Source organism: Myotis daubentonii, chromosome 3 (genome assembly GCF_963259705.1).
Source record: "Myotis daubentonii chromosome 3, mMyoDau2.1, whole genome shotgun sequence".
Taxonomy (NCBI): domain Eukaryota; kingdom Metazoa; phylum Chordata; class Mammalia; order Chiroptera; family Vespertilionidae; genus Myotis; species Myotis daubentonii.
The window spans coordinates 71501190-71519302 of NC_081842.1; the positions used below are offsets into that span (position 1 = coordinate 71501190).

The window sequence follows — 18113 nt, forward strand, 5'->3', positions numbered from 1 at the left end:
AAGGGAAGAGTGTGTGGTAATGGAAGAGCATGAAGTCAATAACAGGGAAACAGGGAGGGAGGACATGCGAAGTGAGCCCTCATAGTCCGTCATCTCAAAAACAAATACCCCCTTACAGCTCCCTCCCATGTGAACCAGTGATTTTCCTCTAATGCTAAAGTGCTTTGAATTGGGTTTCTGCACTTATAACTTACAGCATTCCCAACAATGTAAGTCTGGTCAACAATTGGTCAACCTTATCAAGTGCTGCAGAGTTCAAAAACAGTGATCCTGAGAAAGAACCACAAACTGTACATGGTACAGTCACTGTGACTTCCAGCGTGTTATTTCAGTTCAGTGCATGGGTAGAAAATATACGGCCAGAGGTAAAAGAATGTGTATCTACGGAAAGAAATGGAAACACTAGAGAAAAGTAAGAATCAGTTTAGGAGTTAAACAAGCTGAAGTCAAGTTTTGTTGTTTTGTTTTTAAATATTGGAGTGATTTGTGCATATTGGTAAATAGTAATGATAGTAAGAATTAGTTTTTAAAAAGTGGAGAATGGAGACAAATGATTTAAGGTAAAGATCTGGAAATAAGTAGGAGAAATGGTCAAGAGCATAAGCAGTAGTGTTGGCTTTGGAAAGGAGAGAGGGTGCTTCTGACATAGGAGGGAAGGAGAGATTCATGTGAGAGTTTGAAATGAAGAAAAGAGAAAGGAGCAAGCACACACTGTGTCCCTCAAACTTTTTAGGATATGAGAATTCTTATGGACTGATTATATTATTAGGTTTCCTAATAAACTCTTCTTAGTTAATAGAATATTGAGATGCTGAAATTACAAGTTCTGAACTGTACATATAATTTTCAAAGGGGAAAGAATTTATTTCCATTTTTCCAACAGATACTTCATCCATTAAGCTTTATGCGTAATACCATAGATTCCTTCTGCTTTCGTAATTGACTATAGTAAGTATTGTAGTAGCACACTGGGCAGTGTGTTCATTGATAATCATTCTAATAAAATGGAATTGAGCAAATGTAAAGAAATTACTTCTAGTTAGTGAAACTAAATTTGTGAGGAGGATGTAATAAAGATAAATCTACTTAGAGTATCTTTAATTATCTTATATAATAAAAGGCTAATATGCAAATTACCCCCTCGACCAGGAGTTTGACAGTGAGTTCGACCAAGGGGTGAGGCTGGCTGGCCAGCCACCAGTGGCCCCTCCCTCCAACTGGCCCCCACCCTGACCACCCCCCCCCTACCCTGAATGGGGGCAGGGCCAGTCCCCCAATTGCCCATGGTCCCTCCCTGGCCTGCCTCACTCCTGGTTGCCCCCCCCCCTCAGATCAGGGGCCGGGCCAGCCAGCCAACCTCCAGCACCCCCTTCCCCTAGCTGGCCAAGCCTGATCAGGGCCAATCTGGGCCTCACCCATGCACAAATTTGTGCACCAGGCCTCCAGCATAATTTATAAAACAGCAAACTTTTAAGGACATTTAAAGACTTTTCAGAATTTCTACTTTATTATTTATTTATTTATTTATTTAATATATATATTGATTTTTTACAGAGAAGAAGGGAGAGGGATAGAGAGCTAGAAACATCGATGAGAGAGATCGATCAACTGCCTCCTGCATGCCCCCAACCGGGATGTGCCCGCAACCAAGGTACATGCCCTTGACTGGAGTCGAACCTGGGACCTCTCAGTCCACAGGCCGACGCTCTATCCACTGAGCCAAACCGGTTCGGCTGCAATTTCTACTTAGTTAAAAGCAGATGTAGCTCAATAAAGCTTGCCTAATCAAGTCATATGTATTAAATAGCTACTTCTATTCCAGATTCTCAGATTTTTTACTAGTAGCTAAGTGCTGTGAATTTCTACATTTCAGATGGTGTCGGTTATATGGTAACCATCTTTAGAGGTTTTCTTTTTGTTATCATGGATTTAGCAGGTCATATTATTACATGCAGTTTTTTATTCCTTCTTTGTAAAAATACATTTCACAATTAATTGAAAATCTGATGACAGATTTGCTCATCAGAGGCGACTTTACCTTTCCTTAGACCTCACCACATCTTGTTTTCTTATTAAAAATTTCAAGAATTTTGGCTGTGGAAGGAATTCATATAAGAAAAATAGAAAAATTCTACCTTATTGGAAGTTTCCAGATGTGATCCATCTTACGGAGGAGAATATTTTCTGTTAGATGGGACTAATTTGAATCCTTTTTCCCACCTACTACCTGAATGCTCTAGGGCAAGTGTTTCATCCTTTTCAAGACTGTCAAATTGGAATAATAATACTGCCTTCCTCAAAGAATCTAAGAGAATAATGCCTATAAAGCACATAACACAAGACCTGACACATCACAACTGCATAGGAAATATTGTCCTATGGCTGCTTTTAGATAGTAGCAAGAGTGAACATCATGGAAAAAACAAAACCTGGGAGGAGAAGGAATAAGAGTTATTTTAAGTGAAATTTATACCTCAGCGGCACAGAGGCTAAGAACTGTGAATGGCTTTTGATGAAGTCAGTGCTCTGTCTGAAGAAGTTGAATGACTGTGGTAGGAAAATGAGAAACTCTCCAATTCTCCTTAGGTTTTTATAGGTTTTTGCTTAAGCTATTTCCCTGCTTATTTCTAATTAAGCTCTGTGTAAATACATCTCTTGCCATAAGACCAAAGCCATAGGATTTGTATTTAAATTTACATTCATTTGCCTTGTAAAATAGAAGTATGATCTTTTATATCCAGCTAATTTACCTTTTAACTAAAGACCTTTCCCTCCTTCCCTCCCTTCCTCTCCTCTTTTCCTCCTTCCCTCCTCTTCCCATAAATTTCTAACATCTAGGTCTTATGTGCCTTATACATGTGTCAACTTTTATATTTATCTCTGTGACACACATAATTCTTTAATTGACTATTTAGGAAGAGAATCCACTTTTCCATTCAAATCTATTGCCTTTGTAATTGTACACAGTTTTGACTCTTTGAATTTGGGTCTGAGTAGCATTTACTTGTCTTCGAGTTTCCCTTTAGAGTTCAGTCCCAAAACTAGACATATTTACTCTAAATGTTCTAACAGCTACTTTAACTGTGCGTCAGAGTGCACTCTTTCTCTGCTCTTGAAACCTGAAGCTGTGCTGTGATCTTGACTAAACTTGACCCTTGATACAGAAAACAAAACTCACCGTGCAGGTCGGGTGGCTTCTTGCAGTTCATTCACAGATCTCTCTGGTCGGGCTTTCATTTGTTCATAACAATTTCATCCATTTGTTCTTGGGAGTTGAAAAGATTATGATTGACAATGGAAAAAACAAAATATGTTGGCACAAGTAAAGAGACATGACCCAAGCAACACTTAGCTGTAAATATGAAACCTCTAAGAATCATTTAATTTGTCTTTATCATGAAAACGTAGAGGTAAGCAAGCACAGTCTGCTCTCTGCAGGTTAGGTAAGAAGTCCTTTTGCCCCATAGCATTAACAATAAGACAAAGGGAAGTCACTTGGGATAAGGACTAGATCATAGCCATTTAGCCATTTTTTTTTAATACCATTGTAGGCCATGACAGTTTTCAAACTACCATTTAGATGTTGTAGAAATCCCATGAGTTAAATTTTTGCCCGTGTTCTCTTCTATTTAAGAGTAACTGCAAATGATGTATGGTGGCATAATGCACAGTGCACCTACATTGATGTTTACAATCTGGTAATTATTTCTGTGAGTAAAATGTTTTACTCGGCGGCATTCTGAACCTTACGTCTTTTTGTGTGTGTGTGTGTTTTTTAAAGGATTTATACTATGCTTTTTATCCCATAAATGAGTGACAGGGACAGTTCAACCAGGCTGTTCTGAAGGTGGGCTGTCTGATGCTGACTCTAAGTACTTGGAGTTTCTGTCCACCAGCCAGCAGACCTGCACTCATTTCACCCTGTGGGGACAGGCTTAGTGAATCATTCATGACTTTCTTACCCCAAATACACCTATTTAAAAGGGACAGGAAAGAGAATTAGTGACAGGTAGGATAGCCAGTGACTTGGCAGAAATGTGAACTGCTCCAATTTGACCCCATAGAAAAAAATAGATATATTTACTATAGTAAATTACTATAGTAAATTACCTCCCAATTACCACTTTCTGAAAGCAACACAAAAGAAAGGGTCAACCGAGTGATATTTCTCAAAGCATAGTTCATGGAACACATGTATTAGGATCACATGGGAGGTTTGTTAAATAGCAGATTCCTGGACCTCCTACATCAGAACCTGTGTGAGTGACCCCTGTGCTCACTTAGACATGGAAATCGTAGATGTGGTGGCTTTAAACAACTAGGATACATAAACAATGAAGTGCTCAAATCCTATAAGGAAGCACCACGATTCCACAAGGTGAAACAGGAGGGAATGTCATCATTTTACTAGTTCATTACCGAAAAATAGTTCCTGCTTCCTCAGAGTGAGGAGATTAGAGGGGACTTTGCTATGAAAGAAAGACAACAACGATATACATGCTTGACTCCTATAAAACTCTCACATTCCGAACTTTAGAATTCCACACTATTTTGATATACAGAGATCCAGATCCATTTACTCCATTCCTGGACATCTCTGTGTTGAGACTCAGAGACCTGCAGGAGGGAAGCCCAATTCTCCTGTCCTGCATTAAGCGAAGTGCCTGCAGGGCAAGGAGGGGCTTATGTGCTAGCATCACCCTCCTGGCTCCTCCCATCAGGCTCTGGGATCAGATCACAGTGGTCTGTTTTGGGGAATTTGAGGTGTTTTGTTTTGGGTGGTTGGGATGTTTCAAGTAATAACGGGTATAGGGAATTGATGAGGACCTGTTGCATCAGAACAAAAATATATAACCCACTCCATGAAGATTTAGCTCTTCTCTTTCCCGACTTGCCATCAAAACAGCCCCAGGGTCTCGACTTACAAAGAACAAGTTTCCACAAGGGAAACCAGAAAACGTATTTATTATTCCAGATATTTCACTATAGATTTGCTTTTGTATATGGTGCATAAAACACTGTTTACCTGGTTGGGCCACTTTCTGTTCTAGAAATAGTATTTCACAGAATTCTATGTGTGTCAACATTCATGGTAATAGAGTCTTCCTGTATTCTCATTACTGCTAGAGTGAAATGGAGAGAATATAGAAAACAGGATGCTAATTTACACCTAATGCTGCAATGCAATTTTAATGTGTGTCTTTGGAAATGCATACTAAATAACATGCTAAACATGCTTGAATTTATTTTATTATTGGGATATTTAAATGTGACTGTGACAAAAATAAGTCACCTCAAATTATTTGTGGAATTAAGTGAGGGGGGTGTATTAATTTCTGGAAAAATAAAACTTACCTGGGACCACATTATCTAAGTTACCATAAATTGGTGTGTCTTCAATATAATAGTCATTCTCCCTATAAGGAAAAAGTATTTATTATATTAGAATCCACTTTACACAAAGTTCTTAACTAATTCAACATTAGGTAAACTATTGTTCTTGTTCAGCCTTGGCCAACCAATGTAGATGCATTTATGTGTGAGTGAGTGAATGCAAGTGTGCAAGCATGTCTGCCTCCATGTGTGCACAAATTTGAAAAGTCATTTTTGGACCTTCTTTCAGGGAATAATGATAGCAAGTATTTATCTAGCACTTACTGTTTGTCAGATGCTACTTGAAGTATATTTTAGATATTCATTTAATCCTTATACAATCACACAAAATAGGCATTATAGCATCCCTATATTAAAGGTAAAGAACCTAAGGCACAGAGAGGCAAATGTTTGCTTCAGGTCATAAGAAGAGTAAGTAGCAGAGCTGAGATTAGGACCTAGTTTATCTGTGTTTTTAACTATCCATTATACTACCTGTTTACTTGCCCAGACTTTCACTCTGAAAAATCCTCTAAAACTATGATTACTAAGTAAGTATTCATTGACAGGCATGTGTAAAAAATAAAAGGCCAAAGAAATATTGGCAAATGCAATAAAATGATTGATTGCTTATTACATCCAGATGCTGTTCTATGTGTCACATACATTATATCAAAGACCCAGGGAAATTCTGCCAAAATACTCTTATCATTCCCCACTTTACAGAGGAGAAGCCTGAGGTTCAGAAATACTAATGTATTTTCCCTAACTTTATGCGTAATGTCAGCAATAACTACCAATTATGAAAGCTTTTCTCTATGCCAGTGCTCACTGAACCCTCAGATGCATTTTATTTTGATCCCTACTGTGCATATAAGGAATTTGCAGCTCATAAGGGTAAATTGTCCAAAGATACACAGACAGTAGCTGGTAGTGCTGGCGTTGTAATGCAAGTCTGGTCCTAAAGCCCTATTTGCTCTTGATGTTTGGTTAAGTTTCCTTACAGCCTCATCTGAGTAATCCTATTAGGAATACAGCAGACATCAACCATTGTCACCAGACAGTAAAGATGGCCCTGGTGACCAGCTTTCACAATAGCAGTCTGGGAACAGAGACCTACCAGGCAGTGAGAGTGACATTTCATAAAATAGTAGCAACTGCTTTAACTTTGAGATTACATATCACGGAGAGCTGGAGGGAATTGCATCAAAAGAAAAAAGAACTCTTATCTCAAGGCTTAACACCTATATTACTCATCATGCTTCTGAAAGAAGACAGAATATATGTAAATCACAAGTAGATGTCCTTAAAAAAATTACAGATCAAATGATACCTGGATAAAATGGTTTGAAAAGTCCAGATGCTGGCTTTTATCTTATAAAAGAAACTCATTTGTAACCTTTCTTTCCATCAGTAATTCAATGCAGCTTAATATTGGGATATGGAGGAGACACTGCTCATGGTTTTTCTCTGGCTATGCAGAGAATATAATAGCAAAAGGTGAAGAATTTTTAATAAGACAATCCATTTGTTTTCAAAGCTCACACAAATAGCAGATACAATCTGCAAATGATAAATCATATCCAAAAATGAACATCATTTCATTCATTATGAATGAAAATAAGATGTGATTTATAATGCAGTGCCCTGAGTCTATAGGCAGGTCTCAGATGATTAATATCTTAAATAAAAAATTATTCAGAAGCAGTTGCCTAGCAAATTCATATATATGTGTCTGGATATATACATTTTACTTATCAGTTCCAAATAGCATCAGTCTTTTGCAAATATCTAATGAACTTTAAGCACAAATGTGTGGCAGTGTTTTATGTGGAAGATGAATTACTATTAAAAATAAATTAATAAGCTTATATCCTAGAGGCCAGTGCATCTCTGAGTTTTGGGTCAGATCAGATTCTCAATTGCTCAGAACATGTCTGAAATAGTCCTCTAACAAATAAGCACATTAAATGACACTCCAAAATTTAAAATAGTATTGTTTTTTACTAGGGCCTACATTTTCTATTTTCGCTAGTTTACATTTTACAGTTGTTTTTTATATTTTACTATTATTTCATTGTTAAGGCCTTTGTAGAAAAATTCCTAAATTGTCTAAGTAAATTAAATAATTAAGTTCAATTTTAAAAAATATCATTACTTATGCCTGGGTGGCCTTGGGCATAAATTCTCTGAGTTACAATTTCCTTATTTATAAATCAAGGACATTAAACTATTTAATCCCTATTGTTCTTTTCAGTTCCAAAATCTATGATAAAAATATAGGGTTACAATATCCGAGTAAAAATGAAAGATATTTCTACAAAACTAAATAAAGCCATTTTGAGGGGCTGGAAAGTTGTCAGATTGAGGAAAGAGCAAGCTCAGGGGTCTATCAGAAGTTGATTTGTATAAGTGTTACTTTGATTTGCTTAATAGATATTTCTTTGAATAGGCAGATATATGTTTTGGTTCCATGACTGTATAAATGTTGTTTAAAGTCATGGGTAATTTTGGCTTCCAAAGTATGTAATCAGAATAGGCAAGTTGAGAAGTATATACACAAATGTGTGAATTAACATGCCAACCACTTTTTATAGATAAAATGTGCTTGTATAATCAAATTTTGCCTAAATGAAGATATACTACAATAGATTGATTCTTAAATCCTTGAAGGATTCTGCATCTTTTCATCTTTGTATTCTATTGTCTAGCCAAGTTCTTACTTATTGAATGAATGCTCTTAAATAAATGAATGTTATAAGCGCATGAGCCTCTTTTCTACATTTGCCCTACAATGAAGAGCCTGCTTGTTTTGAGATGGGTATTTTATCAATTTTCCCTTCTGACTCTTATCATTCTCCCAAACTACTGATCCAATCTTTAGCAAAATGATCAAATCACAAGATTTTCTATCCTATTGCATCTTAATTACCCTTCAAATGACAAGTATCAAATCAATCATCAGATTTATTTATACATAGCTATGTAGGATTGTCTTTGATACATTGTTGTAACCAAGTCAGCAAATTACTCTTGATTTGAGCTAATGACATGAAAATTATCTCATGTTATAGAATCCAAGGCTAATAGTACTCATAACAATGTGTGTGTGAGTGTGTGAGTGTGTGTGTATGTGCGCGCGTGCACGCACACATGCGCGCATGTGTACATTTGCCTCCAAAATAGACATTTCCACTTGGAGAAGGAAAAAGAGGCCAACAAAAAGTTTATAATCTTATTCTATCTAGTGATAAAGCTCTGTGTTTTTGAAAGACCTTTCAGCCTTTCAGTCTACTATTTCAGAAAGGTCTTGAAGAGTCCTCAAGAAAATTCTCAATACTTAGTTTTGTGTGTTTTTTTTTAATTCCCAAAGAGAAATCTCCAATCTAATGACACATTTTGGTCAGAATACACTAAGAAAATGAAACTTCTTTACTATACCTCACACTATAAACCTTTTTTTAAAAGTACCATACTATGCAATTTTTCTGGAACTAGCTAAGTAAGTAATAAAGAGAGTAAGTTATAACTGCATGTTATTTTAGAGATGATTGATCACATTTCTCTAGTGGTTGACATTTAACCTTAAAAACAGCATATCATGAAACATTCTAGTCAATATTTGTGTGTAAGCATACCTTAAATATTATTAGGTATTGCCAGATTTATTTTCACCATAAATTCTTAAGGGCCACACAATTTTTATACATAGACTACATTCTTACAATCTGATCTGAATTATAACCTAGGATATTTCCTCTTGAAATTGATGATCATTCTCTATATAACAGGTTAGAGTCCCACTCCATTCTTCACCCATCTCTCTCATTAGCTCAGGATGTGTAAGTAATTAGGGCAGATAATAATGCTATAGCCTTTAATTTTCAGATGGGAATAAAAGTAATTAAAATTCACTTTTAATTGTATTTTTAGCCCAAATACAATTTCTCTGAGCCAAACCTATAAGCAATATTGCATTTGTTACTTTCCCTTATTCATTGGGGATCACAATGTATAACTCATTTTCTACATACCTGGGGATGTAGTAATCAGAGTGCCTGTATATTTTACCTGAAAGATATTCAAGATAGACAAAATAAATAAATGTTTGGACATACATTTGTTAAGTCTTCTAGAGAGGTTCTGAGGGGAACTTAGCCTCAATGTTAATTAATATATTTATTCAAACCACTTGGCCACCACTGATTGAAATAGAGATAAAGATTGTCTCTGAATTGGGTAAATCATAGTCCATATTCTCTCTTGCTAATTTGGAATAGAAACAGAATGCAGCAGAAAAAAAGAAATAATAAAAATTAGACCAAAATTGAATGAAATAGAGAACAAAAAGACTACATAATGGCAAAAGAGTTGGTTCTTGGAAAGATTAATAAAATTGACAAACCTCTGGTTAGCCTCACTAAGGAAAAAAGAGAAAATTCTCACATAAACAAAAGGAGAAGTTACCAAAGAAATTACAGATATACAAAGGGTCATACTAGAATAATGGGAAAGGCTATATGGCCCTAAATTCAACAACCTAGAAAAAAGAGTAAGTTCCTAGAATTATATAACCTTCCTAGACTAAATCATGAAGAAATGGAAAATCTAAGTAGACTGAACAACAGTGAGAAAATTGAAACCACCATCAAAAACCTCCCAAAAAATAAAAGTCCAGGACCAGATAGCTTCACTAGTGAGTTCTACTGAATACTCAAAGAAGATTTGATACTTATCCTCCTAAAACTCTTCCAAAAAAATTGCTAAAAGGGAAATACTTCATAAAATATTTTATGAGGCCAACATAACCCTGATACAAAAACCTCTCAAGGATAATACTAAAAAAAGAAAACTAGTCAGCAATATCTCTGATGAATTCAGATGCAAAACTCCTAAACAAAATACTAGCAAATTGAATAAAACAGTACATCCAAAAAATAATATATCACGATTAAGTGAGGTTCATTCCAGGGGCACAAGGATAATTCAACATACACAAGTCAATCAATGTAATACACCACATTAACAAAGGAAAGACTTAAAATCATATAATCTCATCAATAAATGCAGAAAATATATTTGATAAGCTACAGCATCCATTTATATCAAAACACTCAATAAAATGGGCATAGAAGGAGAGTATCATTATATAATTAAGGCCATCTATGAGAAACACTCAGCTAAAATCATACTCAGTGGTGCCCGGCCAGTGTTGCTCAGTTGTTGAGTGCTGTCTCATGAACCAGGAGGTCACATTTGATTTCCAGTCAGAGCGTATTTCCTGGGTTGCAGGCTGGGTCCCCAGTGGGGACATGCAGGAGGTAGCCAATTGGTGATTCTCTTCTATCAGTAATGCTTCTATCTTTCTCTCCCCCTCCCTTCCTCTCTTTGAAATCAATAAAAAAAATTTAAAAAAGAAGGAAAAAATAAAATCATACTCAATGGTAAAAAAGTGAAAGCTTTTCCTCTAAAATCAGAACAAGACAAGGATGCCCACTCTTGCCACCCTTAGTAAACATAGTTCTGGAAGTCCTAGCCAGAGCAATCAGGCATGAGGAAGAAATAAAAGGCATTTAAATAGTTAAGGAAGAAGTAAAAGGGTCACTTTTTTGCAGATGAAATGATTCTATACATAGAAAATCCTCAAGGCTCAATAGAAAAACTATTAGAAACAATAAACAAATACAGCAAAGTTGCAGGATACAAAGTCAATGTACAAAAAATCCACTACTTTCCTATATACTAACAATGAAACTTCAGAAAAAGAAATGAAAAAAAAATCCTTTTGCCATTGCAACAAAATAAATAAAATACATAAGAATAAACTTAACAAAGATGTGAAGAACCTATATACTGAAAACTATAAAGCATTATTTAAAAAGATTGAAAATGACACAATGAAATGGGAAGATAAAAAAAACAAAACATTGTCATATTTGTATGGAACCACAAAAGACCCCAAACAACCAAAGCAATCCAGAGAAAAAAAAACAAAGCCAGAGGTACCACATTCCCTGACTTCAAATTATACCATAGAGATCTGATAACAGAAAACAACATAGTATTGGCAGAAAAACAAGCACATAGACCAATGGAATGGAATTGAGAGCCCAGAAATAAAACCTCATGTTTATGGGAAAATAATTTGTTACAAAGAAGCCCAAAACACACAATGAAGAAAAGAAAGCCTCTTCAATAAATGGTGCTGAGAAAATTGGAAAGCCACATGCAAAAGAATGAAACTAGATTACAGTTTGTCCCCATGTACAAAAATTAATTAAAAATGGATCAAAGACTTAAATATAAGATCCGAAACAATAAATTACATAGAAGAAAATATACATACTAAGCTTATGGACCATGGTCTTAGAGAATATTTTATGAATTTGACCACAAAGGGAAGGGAAGTAAAGGCAAAAATAAATTAATGGTACTATATCGAACTAAAGAGCTTTCGTACAGCCAAAGAAACTGACAACAAAACTAAGAGGCAGCCAAGTGAATGGGAGATGATATTTGCAAATAACAGCTCTGACAAGGGTTCATTATCCAAAATATATAAAGAATTCATACAACTCAACACCAAATAAACAAACAATCCATTAAAAAATGGGCAAAGGACCTGAATAGACATTCTCCCAAGAAGACATACAAATGGCCGATTGAAATATAAAAAGATGTTCAACTTCACTATTTAGGGAAATGCAAATCAAAACTACAGTGAAATACCACCTTACATCTGTTAGAATGGCTATTATCAACAAGATAGGTAAAAATAAGTGTTGGAGATGTTGTGGAGAAAAAGGAACCCTCCTTCACTGGTGGTGGGAATGTAAACTGGAACAGCCAGGATAGAAAAGAGTACGGCGGTTCCTCAAAAATATTAAGAATAAAGTTACTGTGTGCCCCAGCAGTCCCTCTTCTGGGTAGCTATCTAAAAAAAACCCTCAAAAACATTTATTTGAAAAGATACATGCACCCCGATATTCATTGCATCATTATTCATGGTGGCCAAGACATGGAGGCAAACAAAGTGTCTTTATATAGAGGACTGAATAAAGAGATGGGGTACATATATACTATGGAATACTACTCAGCCATAAGAAAAGATGACATATTGCCATTTGCAACAACATGGATGGCTCTTGAAAATATTATACTAAGCGAAATAAGCCAGTCAGAAAAAAGCCAAGAAGCATATGATTTCACGCATATGTGGGATATAAAACTCATACACATAGACAATGATTGGTTACAAGATGAGAAAGTATTGGGGGGTGGTTAATAAAGGGTAAAGGGTGCCAAATATGTGGTGATGTAAGATTATTTGATTTTGGGTGGTGGGTATAGAATGCAATATATAAATCATGTATCATAGAAATGTACACTTAAAACCTATATGATCTCATTAACCAATGTCACCGTAAATTTAATAAAAAACACATGAAGTAAAATGGCTTTTAGAAGAAATAGTACGCTGGTCTACAGTAACAAGACTGATCAGAGATCTGATGTAGGATGAAACTAGATTACAGTTTCATTGGCTGCCTCTTAGTTTTGTTGTCAGTTTCTTTGGCTGTATGAAAGCTCTTTAGTTCGATATAGTACCATTAATTTATTTTTGCCTTTACTTCCCTTCCCTTTGGGGTCAAATTCATAAAATATTCTCTACGACCATGGTCCATAAGTTTAGTATGTATATTTTCTTCTATGTAATTTATTGTTTCGGATCTTATATTTAAGTCTTTGATCCATTTTTAATTAATTTTTGTGCATGGGGACAAACTGTAATCTAGTTTCATTCTTTTAGTGAAATGCCCCACCATGAGCTGCATATAAAACCATGAAAAAATGATGTGTCAATTCTCAGAAAGTAACCCACTGTAGAACCTTGAAGGTACTGGTTCAAAGGCAAATAAAAGGAAGTATTTTTATTTACAATTACATATATGTATTTAAAACTTTTAAAATAGTCTCAAGAATTTCTCTTTTTGGTGAAAGGCATTTATAATTAATTATTGAGGAACATTAAGGCCAATTCAGAGTACAGTTTCAATAATTAAGAACAATACAGTGGTATTTTGGCCCTGGCCAGGTGGCTCAGTTGGTTAGAGTGTTGTCCTGTATACCGAAAGGTTACAGGTTCGATTCCCAGTCAAGGCACATACCTGGGTTGCAGGTTGGAGCCCCTGGCAGCACATATGGAGGGCAACCAATTGATGTTCTTTCTTCTCTCTCTCTCTCTCTCTCTCTCTCTCTCTCTCTCTCTCTCCTCAAGCCAATAAGCATATCTTTGGGTAAGGATTTTTAAAAAATCAATATTAAGGAAGTTTGTATTATCTGTTCATCAATAAATTTTCTTTGATGTTGAGCTGGGTGAATGTATATAATATGATATTTATTATATTTTTATTATATATTATTTGACTTGGTATTAAACAAAAGCCAAAATCTTGCAGAAGTTATTCCTATAAAAATGAAGCACAGTATTATCTAAGTCTCTGACAATGATTCAGACACAGTAGTAACCAAATAGTGATCTTTCAGCTTTAACATATGAAAAACGCTGTGTATTGGTAAGGAACTAGCACAAACATTTCCAAATAATTGAATGAATCACCAAACTACAAAGATTATTTTTTGGGTAGATTTATGTGCAGCAAAGTTAAGTTATTCTCCAGAGAGGTCATTAACTGTTAGATAAACATTACTGGAAGAACATATTAAAATCATTACATTGGAGGATGAAATGGACATGTCACATGTCAGTGTGTTTGGAATAATTCTGTGAAGGATCAAATGCAGAAAGTTTTTGCAAAACTAAGCAGCTATTGGACGAAAAATGATGAAGGTAATCCATTGAGGATATATCCACAATACTCTTCTAGCCTATAAGAAATGCCCCACCATGAGCTGCATATAAAAGATGGTGTTGTTTTCAACTACTTTTAGATTAGTTTTGTCAACATGAGAGCATATAGCTATAGGAGAAGCACTTGCTATTGCACAAACCACAGTTAATGGAAGCCCAACAAAATCAGAAACTTGAGAAACTAACAGTATCAATGAGCATAAGAATAAAAAATAGTTAACATAAGTCAGAAAATTATAAACTGGAAAATATAAAGTATGTGCTGATTTTTTTCTATGACAGAATGTTTATATTCAAGTCATCAGTAACTATTCATATTTGTCTGGAGTTAAAGTACATACACAAGAATAGCCTGATGTATCATGGAATAAATTTAAGGTGAGAAATCAGAAGACATTGGATTTCGGTAACAGTTCTTTGATGCATTTGCCATGTAACACATGCAAATCACTTTAAGACAGATTCTCATTTTACCCATAAGTAAGGATAATAATGCCTATGCCAGGCAAGCAGATGTAGAAGATAAATAAATTTTGTAATAAATTGTAATGATTTGACATAGAAAATGTCAAAGTTAATTTTCAATATTATATATTCTAAATCTAAATCCATAATTTAATTGTGCTGATTTGAATTGGGAAGTTTTCTTCATTAAATGGATTAGCAGAAAACAACTGATATAGTTAAGATGCCATTTTACTGGTAAAAGTAATAAGTAAAATATAAGTAAAACTTGATCCAGAATCACCAAATCTCACCTTCGGCAGCGGGGCTGTCACCATTTGAGCGTTAAATTGAAAGAAAGGATAAAAAGTAATGTGAAAACAAAAATAAAGAGTGATATTACTTAAATAGAATAAGAAAAATAGATATGGAGTACAAATATTTCTCCAAACAAACTAAAAGTTAATGTGGGTTTTCCTGTGGAGGTGGCTGTAGTATGATGCTGATGCCTGGAAAGTCTGTTCATATAATGTGTAAAAGAACAGCTCTATAGTAAGAAAATGCAAAGAAGAGTTTTAGAACAAAAAGCTTTATGGGAAAAAGGAAGTAGAGTCAATTATGTAAAGGATACAATATAATAATGTGATGCTTAGGTAAAAGGAAAGAGAACTAAAATAAAACATGAAAGAAAAAAAAAAGTCACAGCTAAAAAAAAAAAAAAAATTGTGTGGCAAGACCAGCTGTATGGAAGAAGCACTCTGAATGGAAGAACTCAAAAAATAAAAAATAAGAAGTTCAAGGACACTACACATTCCATGCTACTCTTGGGATTTCAATGTGTAATCTGGAGCAGGACACTCGGGACTTGTGTGGATTTAGGTTTACAGTAAGGAGTTTTCAGTTTTACTGGGTAGGATATGAGCTCCTCAAAGAGGGGAGTAGTAATGAAGTCTGGAGTTTCCAGCTAAGGAGAAAGGAAGCTCAGGCTCCTGAAAGGGCTTCCTCTGTCCTGAGGGCTTAGAAGTTTCTTTACAAATAACTGGAAGGATTTAAAAGCTACCTTGTCATCTCAATGATAATCAGCAAGACAAAAAACAGCTTTTATTTTGCTGTAAAGCAGTTACATTGGCAAGACTGTTTGAGAAGAGCTGGGTGAGTTTTCATAATCCTGCCCTGTGATTCAGATACAAACACTTGGTTGTTTTGGGTTCAGAGCTGAGAGGGTGTGAGCAAACATTTGCTTTTATGTTTTCCCTTGCATAGTGTTCACCCTTCCATGCACAATGCATAACAACCAGAAACAATAGCACATGGCTGAAACTCCATAATAAAAAAATCTTTGATACATTTTAATGTGAAAAATGTGGCATAATTTTCTAGTGAACAGGAGATACACTGATAGGACTTTGATGTACTAGCAAACCATACACTTGTTTATCCTCCTCAAACAGAGAAGAAAGGCTGGATAAAGATTATTTTTTTGCTTTAAAGGAGGAAAACAATGAATGCAATTCTATCAGAAAAAAACACACAACATATTCCATCTTAAGAATAGGTTTGGACAAAAAATTACATAAAAATGAAAGATTTATTTTGCGTGGAAGGAAGAACTCCATTTCAAAGCTTCTACCTAGCACAGCTACAGAAAACATCAAGGAGAGGCTTATCGTGCCTATCTGATCGAATGTGTAGATACTATATTGCTGCTGGGATAGAGATTGTCTTTTGTAAACTGTTTAATACACTAGCAGAACTTACTCACTGACTGTTTGCCAAGGTGGGGTTATATTTTGCAAGTTTCTTAACCACAAAAATATAGCACAAAGATGCAAAAATAAGGTGATGGGATTAGCTAAAGAATGCTTATGCATAGCCCAAGGACACAGACAATGGTGTGGGGAGGGCCAAGGGCGGTAGCAGGGACTGGGTAGAGGTGAGCAAAGGGTGGAAAATGGGGGACATCTGCAATAGTGTCAACAATAAAAATATTAAATTAAAAAGAAAGTTACATGAGGTACTGCATTCCCAGACCAAGTGACAGAAAAGCTGGCTAATGGGATGGAATCTCTTCTAGCCTGTCTGTCTGTCTGTCTGTCAGAAACAAAACAAGGAGCTAATCCCAAATCCACCTGGAATCTCTGGGTGGGAAGAAACATAATGCTATTTGTTCAAATGTAATAGAACGTAGGCAGATATTACTAATATTTGGGAGAAGCTGGGGAGGATAGAAAGGGACAGCAGACAGAAAAAGGAGAGGGGATGAGAATGAAGGGCATTCTTTCAGCATAAACATTGCTCCAAAGCTAATCTTAGGTTGCACACTAATAAAGTACCCAGGGTTGTGTGCACCACCTAAGGAGGACACATCGCATCTCAAATAAAATAATTTGCAATAGGCTAATGTTTAGAGCCAATGCTTTGAAAACCTACAGAAAATTCGCTAAGATGAACCTGTGACTTAAATGAACACAACAGTTATTGCTAAAACTCAGGTGATTGTGTTTAATAGAGGTGGGGACAGGACGTGAGATGGCAGCTGGATGGGGCCTAGAGAGTATAGGAATGGTGGGAGCAGAGAAGCCAGAAGAACTCATGTTCACTGAAATAACAGGCATTAAAATTAAGTGGGATAAAATGTGCCCATAGTAACTCCTTTACAAATGTTTGTGGAGTGAGGGAAGGAGGCACGGAGGCCATCAAGAATGGTGATGTGGGCTGTACCCTGTCCAGGACCCACCTACTAAGTTCCTATCCCTGTGATGAGGTACAGCAGCCCCCCACCCCTTATTGGTGGTTTCAGTTTCCCACAGTCAGCTGAGGTTCACAAATATTAAATAGAAATAAACAATACATGCATTTTAAATTACATGCTACTCCAAGTAGCATGATTAAATCTCGAGCTGTCCCGCTATGTCTCACCTGGGACGTGAATCACCCTGTGGCCAGCCCATCCACACTGTACACACTCCCTGCCCATTCCATTAGTCACTTAGCAGCCCTCTTAGTTATCAGATCGATTGCCATGGCATCACAGGGTTCGTGTTCAAATAACCCTTATTTTATTGTAATTTTTCTATATCGTTATATTACTATTCATCTCTTACTATACTTAATATAAATATTATACTTTGCCATAGGTACATACATGTGAGAAAAAATATAATACATATATGATTTGGTACTATCCACAGTTTCAGGTATCCGCTGGCGGTCCTGGAACGTATCCCTCCTGGATAAGGGGGACTACTGCATCTGTGTAATTCTCACAAGAACCCTATAGTCTAGAAGATGATGTTTACAACACTTTGTAGATAAGGAAACTGGAACTCTGAGAACTTATACTGCTTGTATAAGATCTCCCAGGAAAACAGAGTTCTAAATTATTATCAGGTTGACTTAAAAGCAAGGATGCTAAAAACAATTG

The 18113-nt window shown here is 35.8% G+C and overlaps 1 protein-coding gene across 2 annotated transcripts in view; it reads right to left on the minus strand.

Annotated features, from left to right (window-relative positions):
- The window catches only part of LOC132230436 (T-cell receptor-associated transmembrane adapter 1), a 38165-nt gene that overhangs the window by 5929 nt on the left and 14123 nt on the right, over positions 1-18113 (minus strand). For both annotated transcript variants that reach the window (XM_059687890.1, XM_059687889.1), the window contains 2 exons: positions 9408-9444; positions 5356-5417 (listed from right to left, as the gene is read on the minus strand). In XM_059687890.1, coding sequence (XP_059543873.1) covers positions 5356-5417; positions 9408-9444 — 99 coding nt within the window. The remainder of the gene's footprint in view (positions 1-5355; positions 5418-9407; positions 9445-18113) is intronic.